Source organism: Bombina bombina, chromosome 7, assembly GCF_027579735.1.
Source record: "Bombina bombina isolate aBomBom1 chromosome 7, aBomBom1.pri, whole genome shotgun sequence".
NCBI classification, from domain to species: domain Eukaryota; kingdom Metazoa; phylum Chordata; class Amphibia; order Anura; family Bombinatoridae; genus Bombina; species Bombina bombina.
In genome coordinates, this window is record NC_069505.1 from 514,633,023 (window position 1) to 514,660,950 (window position 27,928).

General features: G+C 40.4%; 1 protein-coding gene across 4 annotated transcripts in view; it reads right to left on the reverse strand.

Moving 5' to 3' along the window:
* Positions 1-27,928, reverse strand: part of LOC128666931 (zinc finger protein ZFP2) — a 502,916-nt gene that overhangs the window by 87,792 nt on the left and 387,196 nt on the right. For all 4 annotated transcript variants that reach the window (XM_053721751.1, XM_053721750.1, XM_053721753.1 and 1 more), the window contains exon 6: positions 25,119-25,239. In XM_053721751.1, the coding sequence (XP_053577726.1) occupies positions 25,119-25,239 (121 nt within the window). The remainder of the gene's footprint in view (positions 1-25,118; positions 25,240-27,928) is intronic.

Consider the following 27,928-nt stretch of genomic DNA (forward strand, 5'->3'; position numbering starts at 1 on the left):
GATTTAGAAACAAATTATTTTACATTAACAGGGACATCCTGAACATTAGATGTTGAAGGAGCAACAACAGGTAATGGATTATTACTAATGGAAATACAATCTGCATTAGAAATTTTATCATGACAGATATCACAAACAACAGCCGGAGGAACAGTTACCAAAAGTTTACAACAGATGCACTTAACTTTGGTAGAACCAGCATCAGGCAGCGTCTTTCCAGAAGTAGATTCTGATCCAGGGTCATGTTGAGACATCTTGCAATATGTAATAGAAAAAACAACATATAAAGCAAAAATATCAAATTCTTTAAATGACAGTTTCAGGAATGGGAAAAAATGCCAAATGAACAAGCCTCTAGCAACCAGAAGCAATGAAAAATGAGACTGAAATAATGTGAAAAAAAGGTGGAGACAAGAATGACGCCCACATTTTTTGGCGCAAAAAATGACGCCCATATTTTTTGGCGCCAAGTACAACGCCCATATTTTTTGGGCGCCAAGTATGACGCCACATCCTGCGACGCAGAAAAAACGACGCCCACAATTTTGGCGCAAAAAAACGTCTGAACGTCAAATATGACGCAACCATACGCAAACTTCCGGCATCAATTAGGACTCCGGAAATGACAAAAAATTTTGCACCAAAAAAGTCAGCGCCAAAAATGACGCAATAAATTGAAACATTTTCAGCCCCCGCGAGCCTAACAGCCCACAGGGAAAAAAAGTAAATTGAAAAAAATTCTTTTAAGGTAAGAAAAAATATTTCATATGCATTATCCCAAATAATGAAACTGACTGTCTGAAATAAGGAATACTGATTATCCTGAATCAAGGCAAATATAAGTTTAAACACATATATTTAGAACTTTACATATAAAGTGCCCAAACATAGCTTAGAGTGTCATAAAAAATAAGACTTACTTACCCTAAGACACTCATCTACATATAGTAGACAGCCAAACCAGTACTGAAACGAGAATCAGTAGAGGTAATAGTATATGAGAGTATATCGTCGATCAGAAAAGGGAGGTAAGAGATGAATCTCTACGACTGATAACAGAGAACCTATGAAATAGATCCCGTAGAAGGAGACCATGGTATTCAAATAGGCAATACTCTCTTCACATCCCTCTGACATTCACTGCACTCTGAGAGGAAAATCGGGCTCCAGCCTGCTGCGAAGTGCATATCAACGAAGAATCTAGCACAAACTTACTTCACCACCTCTATGGGAGGCAAATTTTGTAAAACTGAATTGTGGGTGTGGTGAGGGGTGTATTTATAGGCATTTTGAGGTTTGGGAAACTTTGCCCCTCCTGGTAGGAATGTATATCCCATACGTCACTAGCTCATGGACTCTTGCTAATTACATGAAAGAAAATAAAAAATGCCCCCAAAATAATAAAATTCCCTACCCTATACTAAATTACAAATAGCCCTTAAAAGGGCCTTTTGTGGGGCATTGCCCCAAAGTAATCAGCTCTTTTACCTGAAAAAAAAAGAAATACAACCCCCCCAACATTAAAACCCACCACCCACACACCCAACCCTACTCTAAAACCCACCCAAACCACCCTTAAAAAAACCTAACACTAACCCCCTGAAGATCACCCTACCTTGAGTCGTCTTCACCCAGCCGAGCCTAAGTCCTCAACAAATCCGGGCGAAGTGGTCCTCCAGATGGGAAGAAGTCTTCATCCAATCCGGCCAGAAGAGGTCCTCCAGATGGGCAGAAATCTTCATCCAGGTGGCATCTTCTATCTTCTGGAATGAGGGCCACACCTTCATGCGGATTTAGGAGCTGGTTTTGACTTCCTAAAAGGCTTGGATTTATTTCAGACTGGAGAAGGTTTCCAAACGGAAACCGTTCCTTTAGGGGAAGGGTCATGCTTCTGTTCTTTATTCTGACGAAAGGAACGAAAACGATTAGCAGCCCTGTATTTACCTTTAGATTTTTTTGTCCTGAGGCAAAAAGGTTCCTTTCCCCCCAGTAACAGTTGAAATAATAGAATCCAACTGTGAACCAAATAATTTATTACCTTGGAAAGAAAGAGAAAGCAAAGTTGACTTAGAAGTCATATCTGCATTCCAAGATTTAAGCCATAAAGCTCTTCTAGCTAAAATAGCTAGACATATATCTGACATCAATTCTAATGATATAAAAAATGGCATCACAGATAAAATTATTAGCATGTTGAAGAAGTTTAACAATGCTATAAGCATTATGGTCTGACACTTGTTGCGCTAAAGCCTCCAACCAGAAAGTGGAAGCTGCAGCATCATCAGCCAAAGAAATAGCAGGTCTAAGAAGATTACCTGAACATAAATAAGCTCTCCTTAGAAAGGATTCAATCTTCCTGTCTAAAGGATCCTTAAAGGAAGTACTATCCGCCGTAGGAATAGTAGTACGTTTATCAAGAGTAGAAATAGCCCCATCAACTTTAGGGATTTTATCCCAAAATTCTAATCTATCAGATGGCACAGGGTACAATTTCTTAAACCTTTGAGAAGGAGTAAATGAAGTACCCAGACTATTCCATTCCCTAGAAATTACTTCTGAAATAGCACCAGGAACTGGAAAAACTTCAGGAATAACTACATGAGGTTTGAAAACCGAATTTAAACGCTTAGTAGATTTAGTATCAAGAGGACTAGACTCCTCCATATCTACTGCAACTAACACTTCTTTAAGTAAAGAACGAATAAACTCCATCTTAAATAAATATGAAGATTTATCAGTGTCAATATCTGAGGCAGAATCTTCTGAACCAGATAGATCCTCATCAGAAACAGATAAGTCAGAATGATGACGGTCACTTAAAAATTCATCTAAAATATGAGAAGTTTTAAAAGACCTTTTACGCTTACTGGAAGGAGGAATAACAGACAGGGCCTTCCTAATAGATTTAGAAACAAATTATTTTACATTAACAGGGACATCCTGAACATTAGATGTTGAAGGAGCAACAACAGGTAATGGATTATTACTAATGGAAATACAATCTGCATTAGAAATTTTATCATGACAGATATCACAAACAACAGCCGGAGGAACAGTTACCAAAAGTTTACAACAGATGCACTTAACTTTGGTAGAACCAGCATCAGGCAGCGTCTTTCCAGAAGTAGATTCTGATCCAGGGTCATGTTGAGACATCTTGCAATATGTAATAGAAAAAACAACATATAAAGCAAAGATATCAAATTCCTTAAATGACAGTTTCAGGAATGGGAAAAAATGCCAAATGAACAAGCCTCTAGCAACCAGAAGCAATGAAAAATGAGACTGAAATAATGTGAAAAAAAGGTGGAGACAAGAATGACGCCCACATTTTTTGGCGCCAAAAATGACGCCCATATTTTTTGGCGCCAAGAACAACGCCCATATTTTTTGGGCGCCAAGTATGACGCCACATCCTGCGACGCAGAAAAAACGACGCCCACTATTTTGGCGCAAAAAAACGTCTGAACATCAAATATGACGCAACCATACGCAAACTTCCGGCATCAATTAGGACTCCGGAAATGACAAAAAATTTTGCACCAAAAAAGTCAGCGCCAAAAATGACGCAATAAATTGAAACATTTTCAGCCCCTGCGAGCCTAACAGCCCACAGGGAAAAAAAGTAAATTGAAAAAAATTCTTTTAAGGTAAGAAAAAATATTTCATATGCATTATCCCAAATAATGAAACTGACTGTCTGAAATAAGGAATACTGATTATCCTGAATCAAGGCAAATATAAGTTTAAATACATATATTTAGAACTTTACATATAAAGTGCCCAAACATAGCTTAGAGTGTCATAAAAAATAAGACTTACTTACCCTAAGACACTCATCTACATATAGTAGACAGCCAAACCAGTACTGAAACGAGAATCAGTAGAGGTAATAGTATATGAGAGTATATCGTCGATCAGAAAAGGGAGGTAAGAGATGAATCTCTACGACCGATAACAGAGAACCTATGAAATAGATCCCGTAGAAGGAGACCATGGTATTCAAATAAGCAATACTCTCTTCACATCCCTCTGACATTCACTGCACTCTGAGAGGAAAATCGGGCTCCAGCCTGCTGCGAAGCGCATATCAACGAAGAATCTAGCACAAACTTACTTCACCACCTCCATGGGAGGCAAATTTTGTAAAACTGAATTGTGGGTGTGGTGAGGGGTGTATTTATAGGCATTTTGAGGTTTGGGAAACTTTGCCCCTCCTGGTAGGAATGTATATCCCATATGTCACTAGCTCATGGACTCTTGCTAATTACATGAAAGAAAATAAAAAATGCCCCCAAAATAATAAAATTCCCTACCCTATACTAAATTACAAATAGCCCTTAAAAGGGCCTTTTGCGGGGCATTGCCCCAAAGTAATCAGCTCTTTTACCTGAAAAAAAAAGAAATACAACCCCCCCAACATTAAAACCCACCACCCACACACCCAACCCTACTCTAAAACCCACCCAAACCCCCCTTAAAAAAACCTAACACTAACCCCCTGAAGATCACCCTACCTTGAGTCGTCTTCACCCAGCCGAGCCTAAGTCCTCAACAAATCCGGGTGAAGTGGTCCTCCAGATGGGAAGAAGTCTTCATCCAATCCGGCCAGAAGAGGTCCTCCAGATGGGCAGCCAATCGGAATTCAAGGGACGCCATCTTGGATGACGTCGTTTAAAGGTACCTTCATTCGTCGTTAGTCCGTCGGAAGAAGAGGATGCTCCGCGTCGGATGTCTTCAAGATGGACTCGCTCCGCTCCGGAAGGATGAAGATAGAAGATGCCGCCTGGATGAAGACTTCTGCCGTCTGGAGGACCTCTTCTGCCCCGAACGGATGAAGACTTCTGCAGTCTGGAGGACCACTTGTGCCCGGCTAGGTGAAGACGGCTCAAGGTAGGGTGATCTTCAGGGGGTTAGTGTCAGGTTTTTTGGGTGGGTTTTAGAGTAGGGTTGGGTGTGTGGGTGGTATTGTATTTTTTTTTTACAGGTAAAAGAGCTGATTACTTTGGGGCAATGCCCCGCAAAAGGCCCTTTTAAGGGCTATTTGTAATTTAGTATAGGGTAGGGAATTTTATTATTTTTTTTTATTAGGGGGATTAGATTAGGTGTAATTAGTTTAAAAATTTGTAATTTCTTTTTTATTTTCTGTAATTTATGGCTTCAAAATGCTGAGAAGCGCATGTCAACGTACAAATCTTAGCACAAACTTCCTTCACCACCTCCATAGGAGGCAAAGTTTGTAAAAACTGAATTGTGGGTGTGGTGAGGGGTGTATTTATAGGCATTTTGAGGTTTGGGAAACTTTGCCCCTCCTGGTAGGATTGTATATCCCATACGTCACTAGCTCAAATACATGAAAGAAATAATGTTTTCCAAAAATTATTTGTTATTTGTTATGTTTCTGGATATGTTTGAAATCCCTGTAACATGCTCCTGTTGCTCCAGTATAGGGATCCTACCTCCTCCTAAACACCACTCTAGTGAGTAGTAACAATACCGAAACTGCTCCTTCTGGCATCCGGATTCTCAGTGAGGAGGAAGGGGGTTGGGAGCGCGACAAAAAACACTTAGCACGCTTTGTCTGTACTCCCCTGATTCCCTTTCTTCAAGGAACTCTTCACTCTCCAGGCAAATTTAAAACTTGATTGAAGACTCTTCTAATATTATTGTACTAAACATCTATTTCCTTGCCCTCTCCTTGACAAGGCAAAGAACTACTGGGAGGGAAGAGGAAGTAGGATAGATACTTAGAGCTCTGGTGTGGGGTGTCTTTGTCTACTCCTGGTGGCCAGGTGATTTAATTCCTAAGAGTAACGTCTTGTAGACTCTCACAACTATTAGAAAGAAAAGACTACACACCTATCCTACACTAGTGGGAGCTAGTTGCTGATTGATGTCTACATAGATTTGTCACTTTGTAATTGGCTAACTTGATGTGTACAGCTAGCTGCTAGTAGTGCAATGCTGTTCCTCCAGCAAAGGATAACAAGATAATAAAGCAAATTTGATAACAGAAGTAAATTGGAAAGTTGTTTAAAATTTAAAATAAAATCTTATGTCACTCTCCCTCTTGCAAATACTTGATGCTGGTGATATCTCTCCCAATCCTGGTCCCCCACATCTTCCTAATCTCCCCCACCAACACATGCCCTTCCATAGACTTAGAAACCTTACTCAAATTCCTTGTGTATCCAAAGCCAACACCCCCTTCAGATGTGCACTCTGGAACACTCGTTCTGTTTGCAACATGCTTATTTCTATTCAGGACATCTTTACCACCCACTCCCTCGACTTTTTGGCTCTCACAGAAACATGTCTCTCTCCCTCAGACACTGCCTCCCCTGCTGCATTGTCTCATGGGGGCCTCCAGTTCCATCAAACCCTTAGGCCTGGAAACAGACAAGGTGGTTTTGTAGGTATTTTACTTTCCTCTCATTGCATGTTTCAAGAAATAAAACCCATCTCTTTCCTCACATTTCTTCCATATATTCTAATATTTCCCTCATCTCTTAAACATGCACTAGTCACACATATCCTCAAAAAAACCTTCTCTGTATCCAACCTCCCATCTAACTACCTATTTCCCTACTCCCCCTTGCTTCTAAACTTCTGGAAAGGCTAGTTTATTCACGTTCCTCACATTAGTTTATATCACACTTCCTCACAATAAACTTCCTACTTGATTCATTGCAATTTGGATTTTGCCACCAACATTCCACAGAGATACCAATTATTAAGGTTACTAATGACCTACTTACAGCAAAATCTTAAAGGCCACTTCTCTCTGTTAATCCTTTTCTATCTGTCTGCAGTCTTTGATACTGTTAACCACCCTCTCTTGCTTCAAACTCTCCAATCCTTCAGCATTTAGCTCCTTATTTTCCCCTTTCTTCCAAAATCTCTGATCCCCCATATTTCTATAACTGTTGATAATAACTTAATTACCCCAACCCCACATGCCCAATGTCTTGGCGTCTCACTTGACTCAGATTTTTCACTCCTGACATCCAGTTTTCGGCCAGTTCCTGCCACTTCCACCTTAAAAACATCTTGTCACTTCCTCACACAAGACACAACTAAGATTTTAATTATCTCATCATTTCCCACCTTGACTATTGCAAGTCCATCCTCTCTGGTCTTCCTAGCTGCCATCCTATCTCCTTTACAATCCATAATAAATACCTCTGCCAGGCTGATCTTCCTCATCTGCTGCACCTCTCTGCCAATCCCTTCACTGGCTTCCTCTAGCCTCCAGAATAAAACACACAATCCTGACATTCAAGGCCCTGAATAACACTGGTCGCCCCTATATCTTAGATCTCGTCTCCAGATACTCTCCCTCTAATCCCCTTCATTCTGCTCACAAACTCCTCTCCTCCTTTTGTTACCTCCTCACATTCCCATCTACAAGGCTTCTCTAGAATGGTACCTATTTTGTGGAACTCTCTTCCTCGCTCCACAAGACTCTCCCCTAGTTTTCATAGTTTCAAGCATTCATTAGAGACTCTACTGTTCAGGGATGCATACAATACATGCTAACCTTGCTTACCTCAGTTCCTCTCCGCCTCCTTTGTCATCCCCTTGAACACCCTTAGCATGTAAACCTACGAGCCCAGTTGTTTTGTATATAACATTCATGAGAAGTGATTTACAACATTGCAACTCTTGGCAGGGGCCTCTACTAGTTGTCTCCTATAAATGCTACATTTGCATATTAAACTTATGTTTACAGCACTGCGGTGTCTGTTGGTGCTCTACAAATAACTGATAATAACCTTAAAAGAGGAACTATCCTGCAGAGAAAAAAATAGAATGTTTGTCAAAAATGGAAATAGCTGCATCCACCTTAGAATAGTTACCCAAATCTCTGTACTAGCAGACGGAAGAGGGAGCATAGTTTTGACCTTAAGAGATGGAAGAAAAGGAATACCTAGTTTCTGACATCCCTTAGAAATGAGATCAGAAACTGAATCAGGCATGGTAAAAGAAGAAGACTGCTTGGGAGCTGTCTTAAAAATGTATTAATCTTTTAAACTGGTTGCTTACAGGGACAGTCAAATAAAAAATGTATTGTTTAAAAAGATAGATAATCTATTTATTACCCATTCCCCAGTTTTGCACAGAAAACATGTTTATTAATACACTTTTAACCTCTGTGATTACCTTGTTTCTAAGCATCTTCTGACGGCCCCATGATCACATGACTTTACATTTATTATAGAAAATAGTACCAGCGTACAGTGTACTCCAGTATAATTATGGTGGTGCAGGGTACAGAAAATATGTATGGTTGTGCATATATATAACAAGCCCTGGAAATAGAAATGTCTCTGTGTGTGGAGGGTATCGTAGCGGTAAAGGTGCAAAATGTAAAAGCTGAAGATAGTAAAACTTGTTGTTCACAAGTAGACGAACTCACCCGCTCGACGGGAGAACCGCAACATCCAACCGGTCCTGCTTCAAAGGCTTTTGTGCTTATAGCCCAAATATGACCGGTATACCTGTTCGGCGTTCTGTGCCTTCACCTCCGCAAGGCTGCACAACTATGCGCAATGGCACTTCCTGTTTGCGTGGTCCTACGTCAGCTCCCGAACAGCACCAATTCCAAGCAACGCTACTCACTCAACCCTCCTCCACACATAACAACAGTACTCAGGGAATGTACAACTACCCGTGGCTGCAAGGCAACAGGAAGACAGAAGGGCTCCTTACCCTTCTAGATAAACAGAAAAAATAAGTCCAAAAAGTCGCCAATGTAGATAGATAAAAGTCCAAATTTTATTCAGTATTCAAATCCAAATTCGTTAAAAGCATTCGTTAAAAGCATATGAAGGTAACATCAAGGGATGGTGGAAGATACAAAACAGGTCTTACATGTTTCGGCAGAGTATAGCCGTAATCATAGACATAATTTCATACAGGTGTCACCCTCATTGGTTAAAACATAAAAAACACCCCTCCCCTTCCATCGCTTACAAGTGAACAAAGTTTAACCCTTAACACTTCACTGAAGTTAAACATTAATATTTAACATGATATAAAGAAAAAGTTTTTTTTCAAAAGAAGCATATTAACAATGAGATTACATCTATATACATTAAATAGGACTATTTGACTGTAAATGACAGATCCTTATAAAAGATATTTTAATAGATATAGGAGCTAATGATAAGATATAAATGCAAAGGATTCCAGAATTCAAAGCATAGGAACTATTAGGTTAAATTCATTAAAGTCCTAATCTATACTGTAGATCAGAATTCCCGGAATAAATAACAATTACAAAAACATCACATTAATTGACTCATACATAAGTAAATAAATGCATATAATGCCAACCTATCAGTCTCAGCACCTTAGATGAGAATTTAAGGCAAATCCCTAATCCAGAACAATTGATCAATACCCTATACCATTTTATGAATGACAATAAAAGTATATGTACATAAAAAAGGATGAAATGTTTGTAACCAATATGAAAACATAATTTATGCTTACCTGATAAATTCCTTTCTTCTGTAGTGTGATCAGTCCACGGGTCATCATTACTTGTGGGATATTAACTGCTCCCCTACAGGAAGTGCAAGAGGATTCACCCAGCAGAGTTGCTATATAGCTCCTCCCCTCTACGTCACCTCCAGTCATTCGACCAAGGACCAACGAGAAAGGAGAAGCCAAGGGTGTAGTGGTGACTGGAGTATAATTTAAAAAATATTTACCTGCCTTAAAAAACAGGGCGGGCCGTGGACTGATCACACTACAGAAGAAAGGAATTTATCAGGTAAGCATAAATTATGTTTTCTTCTGTTAAGTGTGATCAGTCCACGGGTCATCATTACTTGTGGGATACCAATACCAAAGCAAAAGTACACGGATGACGGGAGGGATAGGCAGGCTCTTTATACAGAAGGAACCACTGTCTGAAGAACCTTTCTCCCAAAAATAGCCTCCGAGGAAGCAAAAGTGTCAAATTTGTAAAATTTGGAAAAAGTATGAAGCGAAGACCAAGTTGCAGCCTTGCAAATCTGTTCAACAGAGGCCTCATTCTTAAAGGCCCAAGTGGAAGCCACAGCTCTAGTGGAATGAGCTGTAATTCTTTCAGGAGGCTGCTGTCCAGCAGTCTCATAAGCTAAACGAATTATGCTACGAAGCCAAAAAGAGAGAGAGGTAGCAGAAGCTTTTTGACCTCTCCTCTGACCAGAGTAAACGACAAACAGGGAAGACGTTTGTCGAAAATCTTTAGTTGCCTGTAAATAAAATTTAAGGGCACGAACTACATCCAGATTGTGCAAAAGACGTTCCTTCCTCGAAGAAGGATTTGGGCACAAAGATGGAACAACAATCTCCTGATTGATACTCCTGTTAGTGACTACCTTAGGTAAGAACCCAGGCTTAGTACGCAGAACTACCTTATCCGAGTGAAAAATCAAATAAGGAGAATCACAATGTAAGGCTGATAACTCAGAGACTCTTCGAGCCGAGGAAATAGCCATTAAAAATAGAACTTTCCAAGATAACAACTTTATATCAATGGAATGAAGGGGTTCAAACGAAACACCCTGTAAAACGTTAAGAACAAGGTTTAAACTCCATGGTGGAGCCACAGCTTTAAACACAGGTTTAATCCTGGCCAAAGCCTGACAAAAAGCCTGAACGTCTGGAACTTCTGACAGACGCTTGTGTAACAGAATGGACAGAGCTGAGATCTGTCCCTTTAAGGAACTAGCGGATAACCCCTTTTCTAAACCTTCTTGTAGAAAAGACAATATCCTAGGAATCCTAACCTTACTCCAAGAGTAACCTTTGGATTCGCACCAATATAGGTATTTACGCCATATTTTATGGTAAATCTTTCTGGTGACAGGCTTCCTAGCCTGTATTAAGGTATCAATAACTGACTCAGAAAAACCACGCTTTGATAAGATCAAGCGTTCAATTTCCAAGCAGTCAGCTTCAGAGAAGTTAGATTTTGATGTTTGAAAGGACCCTGAATCAGAAGGTCCTGTTTCAGAGGTAACGACCAAGGTGGACAGAATGACATGTCCACCAGATCTGTATACCAAGTCCTGCGTGGCCATGCAGGCGCTATTAGAATCACTGATGCTTTCTCCTGTTTGATTCTGGCAATCAATCGAGGAAGCATCGGGAAAGGTGGAAACACATAAGCCATCCTGAAGGTCCATGGTGCTGTCAAGGCATCTATCAGGACCGCTCCCGGATCCCTGGATCTGGACCCGTAGCGCGGAAGCTTGGCGTTCTGTCGAGACGCCATGAGATCTATCTCTGGTTTGCCCCAACGTGGAAGTATTTGGGCAAAGACCTCTGGATGAAGTTCCCACTCCCCCGGATGAAAAGTCTGACGACTTAAGAAATCCGCCTCCCAGTTCTCCACTCCCGGGATGTGGATTGCAGACAGGTGGCAAGAGTGAGACTCTGCCCAGCGAATTATCTTCGATACTTCCATCATTGCTAGGGAGCTTCTTGTCCCTCCCTGATGGTTGATATAAGCTACAGTCGTGATGTTGTCCGACTGGAACCTGATGAACCCCCGAGTTGCTAACTGGGGCCAAGCCAGAAGAGCATTGAGGACTGCTCTCAATTCCAGAATGTTTATTGGAAGAAGACTCTCCTCCTGATTCCATAGTCCCTGAGCCTTCAGAGAATTCCAGACAGCGCCCCAACCTAGTAGGCTGGCGTCTGTTGTTACAATTGACCAGTCTGGCCTGCTGAATGGCATTCCCCTGGACAGATGTGGCCGATAAAGCCACCATAGAAGAGAATTTCTGGTCTCTTGAATGGAATGAAGGACACGGCATGCATTTTGAAGTTTTGTTAACCTGTCCTCTGTCAGGTAAATCTTCATTTCTACAGAATCTATCAGAGTCCCCAGGAAGGGAACTCTTGTGAGTGGAAAGAGAGAACTTTTCTCTTCGTTCACTTTCCATCCATGCGACCTTAGAAATGCCAGTACTATCTCTGTATGAGATTTGGCAGTTTGAAAGCTTGAAGCTTGTATCAGTATGTCGTCTAAGTACGGAGCTACTGAAATTCCTCGCGGTCTTAGTACCGCCAGAAGAGTGCCCAGAACCTTTGTGAAGATTCTTGGAGCCGTAGCCAGTCCGAATGGAAGAGCTACAAACTGGTAATGCCTGTCTAAAAAGGCAAACCTTAGATACCGGTAATGACTTCTGTGAATCGGTATGTGAAGGTAAGCATCCTTTAAATCCACTGTGGTCAAGTACTGACCCTCTTGGATCATGGGCAAAATTGTTCGAATAGTTTCCATCTTGAACGATGGAACTCTTAGGAATTTGTTTAGGATCTTTAAATCCAAGATTGGCCTGAAGGTTCCCTCTTTTTGGGAACTACAAACAGATTTGAGTAAAACCCTTGTCCTTGTTCCAACCGCGGAACTGGATGGATCACTCCCATTAATAAAAGATCTTGTACGCAGCGTAGAAACGCTTCCTTCTTTGTTAGGTTTGTTGACAACCTTGACAGATGAAATCTCCCTCTTGGGGGAGAGGATTTGAAGTCCAGAAGGTATCCCTGAGATATGATCTCTAACGCCCAGGGATCCTGAACATCTCTTGCCCAAGCCTGGGCGAAGAGGGAAAGTCTGCCCCCCACTAGATCCGGTCCCGGATCGGGGGCCCTCAATTCATGCTGTCTTAGGGGCAGCAGCAGGTTTTCTGGCCTGTTTGCCCCTGTTCCAGGACTGGTTAGGTTTCCAGCCTTGTCTGTAGCGAGCAACAGCTCCTTCCTGTTTTGGTGCAGAGGAAGTTGATGCTGCTCCTGCTTTGAAATTACGAAAGGAACGAAAATTGGACTGTCTAGCCTTGGCTTTGGCCTTGTCCTGAGGCAGGGCATGACCTTTAACTCCTGTAATGTCATCAATAATCTCTTTCAAGCCGGGCCCGAATAAGGTCTGCCCTTTGAAAGGAATATTAAGCAATTTAGATTTAGACGTAACATCAGCTGACCAGGATTTTAGCCACAGAGCTCTGCGTGCCTGAATGGCGAATCCTGAATTTTTAGCCGCAAGTTTAGTTAAATGTACTACGGCATCTGAAATAAATGAATTAGCTAACTTAAGGAATTTAAGTTTGTGTGTGATGTCATCTAGTGTGGATGATTGAAGTGTCTCTTCCAGAGACTCAAACCAAAATGCTGCTGCAGCCGTGACAGGCGCAATACATGCAAGAGGTTGCAATATAAACCCTTGTTGAACAAACATTTTCTTAAGGTAACCCTCTAATTTTTTATCCATTGGATCTGAAAAAGCACAGCTATCCTCCACTGGGATAGTGGTACGCTTAGCTAAAGTAGAAACTGCTCCCTCCACCTTAGGGACCATTTGCCATAAGTCCCGTGTGGCGGCGTCTATTGGAAACATTTTTCTGAATATAGGAGGGGGTGAGAAAGGCACACCGGGTCTATCCCACTCCTTAGTAACAATGTCAGTAAGTCTCTTAGGTATAGGAAAAACGTCAGTACTCGTCGGTACCGCAAAATATTTATCCAACCTACACATTTTTTCTGGGATTGCAACTGTGTTACAATCATTCAGAGCCGCTAATACCTCCCCTAGTAACACACGGAGGTTCTCAAGCTTAAATTTAAAATTTGAAATGTCTGAGTCCAGTTTATTTGGATCAGAACCGTCACCCACAGAATGAAGCTCTCCGTCTTCACGTTCTGCAAACTGTGACGCAGTATCAGACATGGCCCTTGCATTATCAGCGCACTCTGTTCTCATCCCAGAGTGATCACGTTTACCTCTTAGTTCTGGTAGTTTAGCCAAAACTTCAGTCATAACAGTAGCCATATCTTGTAATGTGATTTGTAATGGCCGCCCAGATGCACTCGGCGCTACAATATCACGCACCTCCTGAGCGGGAGATGCAGGTACTGACACGTGAGGCGAGTTAGTCGGCATAACTCTCCCCTCGTTGTTTGGTGAAATTTGTTCAATTTGTACAGATTGACTATTTTTTAAAGTAGCATCAATACATTTAGTACATAAATTTCTATTGGGCTCCACTTTGGCATTAACACATATAGCACAGAGATATTCCTCTGAATCAGACATGTTTAACACACTAGCAAATAAACAGCAACTTGGAAATACTTTTCAAAGTAATTTACAAATAATATGAAAACGAACTGTGCCTTTAAGAAGCACAGAAAATATTATAACAGATAAAATAATTAAGTTATAGCATCAATCTTTGTCAGAATATACAGTTTTAGCAAAGGATTGTTCCCCTCAGCAAATGATAACTAACCCAGGCAGCAGAAAAAAATACACAAATAAACGTTTTTTATATCACAGTCAATACCCTCAGCACAGCTCTGCTGTGAATGATTACTTCCCTCAAAAAAGACTCTTGAGATCCCTGAACTCTGTACAGATGAACCGGATCATGCAGGAAGAAAATGAACCTCTGACTGAGTTTTTCTGATGCATAGTGAAAGCACCAAAATGGCCCCTCCCCCACACACATAACAGTGAGAGGGATCAGTGAACTGCTCTAATTTAAATCAAAACTATTGCCAAGTGGAAAAAAAGTGCCCAAAACATTTTTTCACCCAGTACCTCAGAGAAAAACAGAATTTATGTTTACCTGATAAATTACTTTCTCCAACGGTGTGTCCGGTCCACGGCGTCATCCTTACTTGTGGGATATTCTCTTCCCCAACAGGAAATGGCAAAGAGCCCAGCAAAGCTGGTCACATGATCCCTCCTAGGCTCCGCCTACCCCAGTCATTCGACCGACGTTAAGGAGGAATATTTGCATAGGAGAAACCATATGATACCGTGGTGACTGTAGTTAAAGAAAATAAATCATCAGACCTGATTAAAAAACCAGGGCGGGCCGTGGACCGGACACACCGTTGGAGAAAGTAATTTATCAGGTAAACATAAATTCTGTTTTCTCCAACATAGGTGTGTCCGGTCCACGGCGTCATCCTTACTTGTGGGAACCAATACCAAAGCTTTAGGACACGGATGAAGGGAGGGAGCAAATCAGGTCACCTAAATGGAAGGCACCACGGCTTGCAAAACCTTTCTCCCAAAAATAGCCTCAGAAGAAGCAAAAGTATCAAACTTGTAAAATTTGGTAAAAGTGTGCAGTGAAGACCAAGTCACTGCCCTACATATCTGATCAACAGAAGCCTCGTTCTTGAAGGCCCATGTGGAAGCCACAGCCCTAGTGGAAGGAGCTGTGATCCTTTCAGGAGGCTGCCGTCCGGCAGTCTCGTAAGCCAATCTGATGATGCTTTTAATCCAAAAAGAGAGAGAGGTAGAAGTTGCTTTTTGACCTCTCCTTTACCAGAATAAACAACAAACAAGGAAGATGTTTGTCTAAAATCCTTTGTAGCATCTAAATAGAATTTTAGAGCGCGAACAACATCCAAATTGTGCAACAAACGTTCCTTCTTCGAAACTGGTTTCGGACACAGAGAAGGCACGACTATCTCCTGGTTAATGTTTTTGTTAGAAACAACTTTTGGAAGAAAACCAGGTTAGTACGTAAAACCACCTTATCTGCATGGAACACCAGATAAGGAGGAGAACACTGCAGAGCAGATAATTCTGAAACTCTTCTAGCAGAAGAAATTGCAACCAAAAACAAAACTTTCCAAGATAATAACTTAATATCAACGGAATGTAAGGGTTCAAACGGAACCCCCTGAAGAACTGAAAGAACTAAGTTGAGACTCCAAGGAGGAGTCAAAGGTTTGTAAACAGGCTTGATTCTAACCAGAGCCTGAACAAAGGCTTGAACATCTGGCACAGCTGCCAGCTTTTTGTGAAGTAACACAGACAAGGCAGAAATCTGTCCCATCAAGGAACTTGCAGATAATCCTTTTTCCAATCCTTCTCGAAGGAAGGATAGACTCTTAGGAATCTTAACCTTGTCCCAAGGGAATCCTTTAGATTCACACCAACAGATATATATGTTTTCCAAATTTTGTGGTAAATTTTTCTAGTTACAGGCTTTCTGGCCTGAACAAGAGTATCAATAACAGAATCTGAGAACCCTCGCTTTGATAAGATCAAGCGTTCAATCTCCAAGCAGTCAGCTGGAGTGGGACCAGATTCGGATGTTCGAACGGACCTTGAACAAGAAGGTCTCGTCTCAAAGGTAGCTTCCATGGTGGAGCCGATGACATATTCACCAGATCTGCATACCAAGTCCTGCGTGGCCACGCAGGAGCTATCAAGATCACCGACGCCCTCTCCTGATTGATCCTGGCTACCAGCCTGGGGATGAGAGGAAAAGGCGGGAATACATAGGCTAGTTTGAAGGTCCAAGGTGCTACTAGTGCATCTACTAGAGTCGCCTTGGGATCCCTGGATCTGGACCCGTAGCAAGGAACCTTGAAGTTCTGACGAGAGGCCATCAGATCCATGTCTGGAATGCCCCACAGTTGAGTGATTTGGGCAAAGATATCCGGACGGAGTTCCCACTCCCCCGGATGCAATGTCTGACGACTCAGAAAATCCGCTTCCCAATTTTCCACTCCTGGGATGTGGATTGCAGACAGGTGGCAGGAGCGAGTCTCCGCCCATTGAATGATTCTGGTCACTTCTTCCATCGCCAGGGAACTCCTTGTTCCCCCCTGATGGTTGATGTACGCAACAGTCGTCATGTTGTCTGATTGAAACCGTATGAACTTGGCCCTCGCTAGCTGAGGCCAAGCCTTGAGAGCATTGAATATCGCTCTCAGTTCCAGAATATTTATCGGTAGAAGAGATTCTTCCCGAGACCAAAGACCCTGAGCTTTCAGGGATCCCCAGACCGCGCCCCAGCCCATCAGACTGGCGTCGGTCGTGACAATGACCCACTCTGGTCTGCGGGAGGTCACCCCTTGTGACAGGTTGTCCAGGGACAGCCACCAACGGAGTGAGTCTCTGGTCCTCTGATTTACTTGTATCTTCGGAGACAAGTCTGTATAGTCCCCATTCCACTGACTGAGCATACACAGTTGTAATGGTCTTAGATGAATGCGCGCAAAAGGAACTATGTCCATTGCCGCTACCATCAAACCTATCACTTCCATGCACTGCGCTATGGAAGGAAAAGGAACGGAATGAAGTATCCGACAAGAGTTTAGAAGTTTTGTTTTTCTGGTCTCTGTCAGAAAAATCCTCATTTCTAAGGAGTCTATTATTGTTCCCAAGAAGGGAACTCTTGTCGACGGAGATAGAGAACTCTTTCCCACGTTCACTTTCCATCCGTGAGATCTGAGAAAGGCCAGGACTATGTCCGTGTGAGCCTTTGCTTGAGGAAGGGACGACGCTTGAATCAGAATGTCGTCCAAGTAAGGTACTACAGCAATGCCCCTTGGTCTTAGCACCGCCAGAAGGGACCCTAGTACCTTTGAGAAAATCCTTGGAGCAGTGGCTAATCCGAAAGGAAGCGCCACGAACTGGTAATGCTTGTCCAGGAATGCGAACCTTAGGAACCGATGATGTTCCTTGTGGACAGGAATATGTAGATACGCATCCTTTAAATCCACCGTGGTCAAGAATTGACCTTCCTGGATGGAAGGATTGTTCGAATGGTTTCCATTTTGGACGATGGAACCTTGAGAAACTTGTTTAGGATCTTGAGATCTAAGATTGGTCTGAACGTTCCCTCTTTTTTGGGAACTACGAACAGATTGGAGTAGAACCCCATCCCTCGTTCTCTTAATGGAACAGGATGAATCACTTCCAGAAGATAACCTTGGGAGACTATTTCTAGCGCCCAAGGATCCAGAACATCTCTTGCCCAAGCCTGAGTGAAGAGAGAGAGTCTGCCCCCCACCAAATCCGGTCCCGGATCGGGGGCCCGCATCTCATGCTGTCTTGGGAGCAGTGGCAGGTTTCTTGGCCTGCTTTCCTTTGTTCCAGCCTTGCATAGGTCTCCAGGCTGGATTGGCTTGAGAAGTATTACCTTCCTGCTTAGAGGACGTAGCACTTGGGGCTGGTCCGTTTCTGCGAAAGGGACGAAAATTAGGTTTATTTTTGGCCTTGAAAGACCTATCCTGAGGAAGGGCGTGGCCCTTGCCCCCAGTGATATCAGAGATAATCTCTTTCAAGTCAGGGCCAAACAGTGTTTTCCCCTTGAAAGGAACGTCAAGCAATTTGTTCTTGAAAGACGCATCCGCTGACCAAGATTTTAACCAAAGCGCTCTGCGCGCCACAATAGCAAACCCAGAATTTTTCGCCGCTAACCTAGCCAATTGCAAGGTGGCGTCTAGGGTGAAAGAATTAGCCAATTTAAGAGCACGAATTCTGTCCATAATCTCCTCATAAGAAGAAGAATTACTAATAATCGCCTTTTCTAGCTCATCGAACCAGAAACACGCGGCTGTAGTGACAGGGACAATGCATGCAATTGGTTGTAGAAGGTAACTTTGCTGAACAAACATCTTTTTTAGCAAACCTTCTAATTTTTTATCCATAGGATCTTGGAAAGCACAACTATCTTCTATGGGTATAGTGGCGCGCTTGTTTAGAGTAGAAACCGCCCCCTCGACCTTGGGGACTGTCTGCCATAAGTCCTTTCTGGGGTCGACTATAGGAAACAATTTTTTAAATATGGGGGGAGGTACGAAAGGTATACCGGGCCTGTCCCATTCTTTATTAACAATGTACGCCACCCGCTTGGATATAGGAAAAGCTTCGGGGGGCCCCGGGGCCTCTAGGAACTTGTCCATTTTACATAGTGTTTCTGGAATGACCAGATAATCACAATCATCCAAATTGGATAACACCTCCTTAAGCAGAGCGCGGAGATGTTCCAACTTAAATTTAAAAGTAATCACATCAGGTTCAGCTTGTTGAGAAATTTTTCCTGAATCTGAAATTTCTCCCTCAGACAAAACCTCCCTGGCCCCCTCAGACTGGTGTAGGGGCCCTTCAGAAACAATATCATCAGCGTCCTCATGCTCTTCAGTATTTTCTAAAACAGAGCAGTCGCGCTTTCGCTGATAAGTGGGCATATTGGCTAAAATGTTTTTGATAGAATTATCCATTACAGCCGTTAATTGTTGCATAGTAAGGAGTATTGGCGCGCTAGATGTACTAGGGGCCTCCTGTATGGGCAAGACTGGTGTAGACGAAGGAGGGGATGATGCAGTACCATGCTTACTCCCCTCACTTGAGGAATCATCTTGGGCATCATTTTTACTAAATTTTTTATGACATAAATCACATCTATTTAAATGAGAAGGAACCTTGGCTTCCCCACAGTCAGAACACAATCTATCTAGTAGTTCAGACATGTTAAACAGGCATAAACTTGATAACAAAGCACAAAAAACGTTTTAAAATAAAACCGTTACTGTCACTTTAAATTTTAAACTGAACACACTTTATTACTGCAATTGCGAAAAAGTATGAAGGAATTGTTCAAAATTCACCCAAATTTCACCACAGTGTCTTAAAGCCTTAAAAGTATTGCACACCAAATTTGGAAGCTTTAACCCTTAAAATAACGGAACCGGAGCCGTTTTTATATTTAACCCCTTTACAGTCCCTGGAATCTGCTTTGCTGAGACCCAACCAAGCCCAAAGGGGAATACGATACCAAATGATGCCTTCAGAAAGACTTTTCTATGTATCAGAGCTCCACACACATGCAGCTGCATGCCATGCTGTTCTCAAAAACAAGTGCGCCATACCGGCGCGAAAATGAGGCTCTGACTATGATTAGGGAAAGCCCCTATAGAATAAAGTGTCTAAAACAGTGCCTGCCGATATTATTTTACAAAAAATACCCAGATTAAATGATTCCTCAAGGCTAAATATGTGTAAATATGATCGATTTAGCCCAGAAAATGTCTACAGTCTTAATAAACCCTTGTGAAGCCCTTATTTACTGTCTGAATAAAAATGGCTTACCGGATCCCATAGGGAAAATGACAGCTTCCAGCATTACATCGTCTTGTTAGAATGTGTCATACCTCAAGCAGCAAAAGACTGCTCACTGTTCCCCCAACTGAAGTTAATTCCTCTCAACAGTCCTGTGTGGAACAGCCATGGATTTTAGTAACGGTTGCTAAAATCATTTTCCTCATACAAACAGAAATCTTCATCTCTTTTCTGTTTCAGAGTAAATAGTACATACCAGCACTATTTTAAAATAACAAACTCTTGATTGAATAATAAAAACTACAGTTAAACACTAAAAAACTCTAAGCCATCTCCGTGGAGATGTTGCCTGTACAACGGCAAAGAGAATGACTGGGGTAGGCGGAGCCTAGGAGGGATCATGTGACCAGCTTTGCTGGGCTCTTTGCCATTTCCTGTTGGGGAAGAGAATATCCCACAAGTAAGGATGACGCCGTGGACCGGACACACCTATGTTGGAGAAAAAACGTTTTTACATGCCAGCAAAAAAAAACGTTTTACCTCAATAATTAATTGTCATTTAAAACCTATTGCAAGTCCCTGCAAAATAGGTTAAGTCTATGTATACAGTTTAAAAGCCAGAGAAGTACCATTTCCCAGAAAACTGAAGTGTAAAATATACATACATGACAGCCTGATATCAGCTACATCTACTGCATTCAAGGCTGAGTTTACATTATAAGGGTATGGCAGGATTTTCTCATCAATTCCATGTCAGAAAATAATAAACTGCTACATACCTCTTTGCAGATTAATCTGCCTGCTGTCCCCTGATCTGAAGTTTACCTCTCCTCAGATGGCCGAGAAACAGCAATATGATCTTAACTACTCCGGCTAAAATCATAGAAAAACTCAGGTAGATTCTTCTTCAAATTCTACCAGAGAAGGAATAACACACTCCGGTGCTATTATAAAATAACAAACTTTTGATTGAAGATATAAAAAATAAATATATCACCATAGTCCTCTCACACATCCTATCTAGTCGTTGGGTGCAAGAGAATGACTGGAGGTGACGTAGAGGGGAGGAGCTATATAGCAACTCTGCTGGGTGAATCCTCTTGCACTTCCTGTAGGGGAGCAGTTAATATCCCACAAGTAATGATGACCCGTGGACTGATCACACTTAACAGAAGAAAGATATAATTTCAATACTATCCTAGATTAATGAATCCTAGATAGAAAGAACAGAGCAGAGCAAAACAAAGTAAGGTAAGCACTGATACATAGTTACAAATCTAGGACCCTAATTTGATATATAAATAAATAGGTAAACAAGCTAAAAGTACATCAGATAGATAGTAAGTAAAGTAACCTTTACCATATTGAACTTTTATTCCCAGAAATTAATAATATCATTTTCTGAGTTAAATCCATACGGGGTTAATGTGCGCATCTTGTTAATCCAATAGACCTCTTGTCTAGCAAGAATAGACCATTTATCTCCTCCCCTTGGGGGTCTATTTATGGTCTCTATTGCATTCCATTCAAAATCACGCACATCTCCCCCATGAACTGTGATGAAATGTCTAGCCAATTCTGAACAATCAATTTTATTCTTTATATAGCCCAAGTGTTCTCGTATCCTGGTGCGGACATCGCGACTTGTCATACCTATATATTGTAAATTGTGGCTCTTACATCCAATTAGATAAACCACAAAAGTGGTAGAGCAATTGACACATCCCTTAGTGTTATACTCATCTCCAGTAACATAGGATTTAAAGTTGGGTCCTATTTTAATAACATCACAGGCCTTACAGTTTTTACCGCACCTGTAGGTACCATTGTGTCTAAGCCAAGAACTCTGATTTCCAGGGGCTCGAAGTTGACTAGGGGATACCATATTGCCTAGTGTAAGGTTCCTTTTATACACGAACCTACAACCATTACTAATAGTATCTTTCAAGAGATCATCCCCATATAAAATGGGTAGATATTTTTTAATATTATTACAAATTTGGTAATATTGCATGGAATATTTAGTAATAAAGAATGGTTTCTCATCAGTTTGACTTCTAGAATGCATGTTATGTCTGTTAAATTTTAAGAGGCTAGAACGATCAATTTGATCAGTATCCCTCATTGCATCATTAATTGTCTGAATTGGGTAGCCTCTATTCTCAAGCCTTTTCCTTAACGTCTGAGACTCAGAGTGAAAAGCAGCATCATTTGAACTAATCCTCCTAGTTCTGAGAAATTGTCCCTTGGCAATCCCCCTAAAAACATGTCTGGGATAAGAACTAGAAGAATGCAAAATGGAATTGCCTGCAATAGGTTTGCGATACATACCAGTATCTATTCTATTCGTACACCTATTGAAACTTAGTTCTACATCCAAGAAATGTATTGTATTGGGCTGCCACTCATATGTGAACTGAATGTCAGGAATGCAGGACTTAAGGTACTCCACAAAACATTTGGCTTCATGTTCAGAGAAAATACCCACAAAGATCAAGTCGTCGATAAATCTCTTGTAATACAATATCTTCTCAGAGAAGGGGTTCATGCGTCCAAGCAAATATTTATACTCAAGCCAGCCCATAAATAAATTAGCATATGAGGGGGCAAATTTTGCCCCCATAGCTGTGCCTTTCAACTGGACATAATGAACCCCCTCAAAGCGAAAATAATTGTGTTCAAGAAGGAACTTTGTAGCCAAGATAATAAAATCTTTAGTATCATCAGAAAAATGTGTAAGCATATCCAAAAAGAATCTGAGGGCCTCCAAACCTAGGGAATGTGGTATTGACGTATACAAGGCTACGACATCCACAGTTAGCCATGTCATACCCTCCACCACCTGCACAGTATCCACAAGGTTGAGTATATGAGTAGTATCCCGTAAGTAACTGGGAAGTGACATAACCAATGGCTGCAGGATACTATCTATCCCTGCAGGAATAGGGTCATTATTTGAGCATCTATCCGCAGCCATTGGTTATGTCACTTCCCAGTTACTTACGGGATGTGTCACTAAGGGATGTGTCAATTGCTCTACCACTTTTGTGGTTTATCTAATTGGATGTAAGAGCCACAATTTACAATATATAGGTATGACAAGTCGCGATGTCCGCACCAGGATACGAGAACACTTGGGCTATATAAAGAATAAAATTGATTGTTCAGAATTGGCCAGACATTTCATCACAGTTCATGGGGGAGATGTGCGTGATTTTGAATGGAATGCAATAGAGACCATAAATAGACCCCCAAGGGGAGGAGATAAATGGTCTATTCTTGCTAGACAAGAGGTCTATTGGATTAACAAGATGCGCACATTAACCCCGTATGGATTTAACTCAGAAAACGATATTATTAATTTCTGGGAATAAAAGTTCAATATGGTAAAGGTTACTTTACTTACTATCTATCTGATGTACTTTTAGCTTGTTTACCTATTTATTTATATATCACATTAGGGTCCTAGATTTGTAACTATGTATCAGTGCTTACCTTACTTTGTTTTGCTCTGCTCTGTTCTTTCTATCTAGGATTCATTAATCTAGGATAGTATTGAAATTATATCTTTCATATTGGTTACAAACATTTCATCCTTTTTTATGTACATATACTTTTATTGTCATTCATAAAATGGTATAGGGTATTGATCAATTGTTCTGGATTAGGGACTTGCCTTAAATTCTCATCTAAGGTGCTGAGACTGATAGGTTGGCATTATATGCATTTATTTACTTATGTATGAGTCAATTAATGTGATGTTTTTGTAATTGTTATTTATTCCGGGAAATCTGATCTACAGTATAGATTAGGACTTTAATTAATGTAACCTAATAGTTCCTATGCTTTGAATTCTGGAATCCTTTGCATTTATATCTTATCATTAGCTCCTATATCTATTAAAATATCTTTTATAAGGATCTGTCATTTACAGTCAAATAGTCCTATTTAATGTATATAGATGTAATCTCATTGTTAATATGCTTCTTTTGAAAAAAACTTTTTCTTTATATCATGTTAAGTATTAATGTTTAACTTCAGTGAAGTGTTAAGGGTTAAACTTTGTTCACTTGTAAGGGATGGAAGGGGAGGGGTGTTTTTTATGTTTTAACCAATGAGGAACATTTTACCTGTGTAAATAAGGGTGACACCTGTATGAAATTATGTCTATGATTACGGCTATACTCTGCCGAAACATGTAAGACCTGTTTTGTATCTTCCACCATCCCTTGATGTTACCTTCATATGCTTTTAACGAATTTGGATTTGAATCCTGAATAAAATTTGGACTTTTATCTATCTACATTGGCGACTTTTTGGACTTATCTTCTCTGTTTACATTTATTATCTATTGACTTGCATTTAAGCCAATTAGTGCTGTGTTGTTAGAATCCATGGGCGTCAGCACAATGTTATCTATATGGCTCACATGAACTTTGCTTCCCCTGCTGTGAAAAGCAAATACAAAAGCATGTGATCATGGGGCTGTCTTTAGGGACTTAGAAACAGACATAAATTTAGAGATTTAAAGGTTAAAAAGTATGTTAATATAACCATGTTGGTTGTGCAAAGCTGAAGAATGGATAGCTAAGGCATTAAAAGGTCCTGAGACTAACAGCCAATAATTAATTAATAGTAGAGTAAATGCATTCTTTAAATTTTGGAGAAAGTTCAGTAAAACCTTCTTGGATGCAGCCATGAAAAACCATAGGCCCTTGAACACTGGTTTAGAATCAGATATATACTCAGCACATGAGGTACACAGCTCAGCAGGGGGATACCTTTGATTAATGATTTGCCTGCAGACTGACCCAAAATGATAATTGACAAAATGATAATCGACAGCTGAAGGCTTGATTAATGGAGACCACAGTATTTATTGGGAGATTTGGCTGCTTCCATGAGGCAATTTATACCTTATTTACTACTTTCTCTCAAACATGTAACAGAAGTCTACATAAACCTTATGTCCCTTGCTTACTAACAAATTAGTAATGTCCATTAAAAGTTTTTTAAAGCTGTTTAAATGGATGTTTAAACTAAAAAGACATTAAAATTTGTACATGACTTGGTTCCTAGGGATCCATTGTTCAATGGCTGATATAACTTTGTAAGTGGTTCTTTGTGTTGGTCATAAAAACACATATATTTAAGTAACGAACATCCATATATTAAAACAAAATATTAATAAATAAAAAGAATTGAACCAACAAACAAAAAAATGACTTTTATGTTCCTATGTTACCTGTGCTCTCGGGTGATACACTCCCCAAGGATTTGAGCGCCCTGCGATTCACACACATTTCCATCTGCCCTTCAGGATATTCCCAAACTTCCATTGATAGAGAGACTGCAGAATCCTCACCCTAATGAGACAGCAGAGAGAGCAGTATGAGGTTTCAATAAAGTCTACAATTAAATAATCTGGTAACTGGAATAAAATAGCACCTATCTATTAGGTGTACAATATATTTTTGGAAAAAAATCCTTTAGAAAAAGAGTTGATACTATTGTGTTATTAAGGTGTACCTAGAAACAGCACACAGGAGATGATTTTAGACAAATGAGTTGATAGTTAGCGATCCACTTAGAGGCAAAAGCCCCTAACCTCTTCCTGCCCATTTATTTCTACCTCAAGTTTTGCCTGGGAATCCAGCAAAAAGAGTACCAAGCCAGATAGGGTGTTTGTTCTGAGCATGTGAACTTGGAAAAGGGATTTACAGGGACATGAAATCCCTTGATTCAGATAGATCATGATTCAGATAGAGAATACGATTTTAAATAACATGCTAATGTACTTCTATTATCTAATTTGCTTCATTCTTTACATATCCTTTGTTGAAGAAATAGCAATGCACATGAGTGAGCCAATCACACAAGGTATCTATGTGCAGCCACCAATTAGCAGCTACTGAGCCTATTTAGTTATGCTTTTCAACAAAGGATATCAAGAAAATGAAGCAAATTAGATAATAGCAATACATTGGAAAGTTGTTTAAAATTGCATGCTCTTTCTAAATCACGAAAGAAAATTTTTTGGGTTTCATGTCCCTTTAACCCCTTAAGGACTAGGAATTTTAGAGAAAAACTTGCTCAAAAGACAGGAGAATTTGAAGCATTTTTGCTATCATTTAAAAAGAAATAAAGTCTTTGCTTTTTTTTATTTATTTATGAAACATATGTATATATATATATATATATATATATATATATATATATATATATATATATATATATATATGTATATATATATATATACACATATATATATATATATATACACATACAGGTAGACCTCAGTTTACGCCGGGGTTAGGTTCCAGAAGGAATGGTTGTAAATCGAAACCGTTGTAAATTGAAACCCAGTTTATAATGTAAGTCAATGGGAAGTGAGGGAGATAGGTTCCAGCCCCCTCTCAAAGTTGTCATAAGTAACACCTAATACATTTATTTTTAAAGCTTTGAAATTAAGACTTTAAATGATAAACATCATTATAAACCTAATAAAATAATCACACAACAAAGAATATATAATTAAACTAAGTTAAATGAACAAAAACATTTGCTAAACAGCATTATAAACCTAATAAAATAATCACACAACACAGACTTCACTTGCATTTTTCTGCAAACAGTTCTTTCTATGCATTCCAATTTGGACTGATTTATAAACAAGAGGATCTTGTTCCTTTGAAATCTGTTCGATAGCTCAAGTCTGGTTAAACTGATTAATTTCAGCTTGCTTGGCTTTGCTGCAACACAAGCGGACAGCTCCACCTACTGGCTATTTTAATAAATGCACTGCTTCTCAATGCTTTTCAATAGCAGTTACATGACTGGAAAAAAAGGTTGTTATTCTGAAACGGTGTAAATTGAACCGTTGTAAAACGAGGACCACCTGTATATATATATACACAGTGGATATCAAAAGTCTACACACCCCTGTTAAAATGTCAGATTTCTGTGATGTAAAAAATGAGACAAAGATAAATAATTTAAGAACTTTTTCCACCTTTGGTGTGACCTATAAACTGTACAACTTGATTGAAAAACAAACAAACTTCTAGGTGGAGGGAAGTAAAAATAGTGTGCACTTATAACTGGGGATGTAGCTGTGTTTAGAATTAAGCAATCACATTCACAATCATGTTAAAGGGACAGTAAACCTTAAAAATAATGTTATATAATTCTGCACATAGTGCAGAATTATATAACATTATTTAGGTGCTATAGCCATAAACGCCTTTTTTACCTTTTAATTTGCTAAAAATATGGCGCTTTTACAGACCCGCTCTCTGCTGAGCGGGTCTGTTATTTTTAGTCAGCGCATCGGGCCAGCTGTATAGTCACAGCCCGGCCCGACTGCGCCATAAGACTAAGTGCAGCTCGCCCCTGTCACAGGAGCGAGCTGCACTTAGTGCTATGGCGCGGTCGGGCCGGGCTGTGTCTATACAGCTGGCCCGATGCGCTGACTAAAAATAACAGACCCGCTCAGCAGAGAGCGGGTCTGTAAAAGTGCCATATTTTTAGCAAATTAAAAGGTAAAAAAGGCGTTTATAGCTATAGCACCTAAATAATGTTATATAATTCTGCACTATGTGCAGAATTATATAACATTATTTTTTAAGGTTTACTGTCCCTTTAAATAGGAGTCAGTACACAACTGCCATCATTTAAAATGCCCCAAATAAAGTTCAGCTGTTCTAGTAGGTTTTTCCTGACATTTTCTTAGTTGCAACCTATAGCAAAAGCCATGGTCCGCAGAGAGCTTCCAAAGCATCAGAGGGATCTCATTGTTAAAAGGTATCAGTCAGGAGAACGGTACAAAATAATTTCCAAGGCATTAGATATACCCTGGAAAATAGTGAAGACAGTCATCATCAAGTGGAGAAAATATGGTGCAACAGTGACATTACCAAGAACTGGACGTCCCTCCAAAATTGATGAAAAGACGAGAAGAAAACTGGTCTGGGAGGCTGCCAAGAGGCCTACAGCACCATTAAAGGAGCTGCAGGAATATCTGGCAAGTACTGGCTGTGTGGTGCATGTGACAAC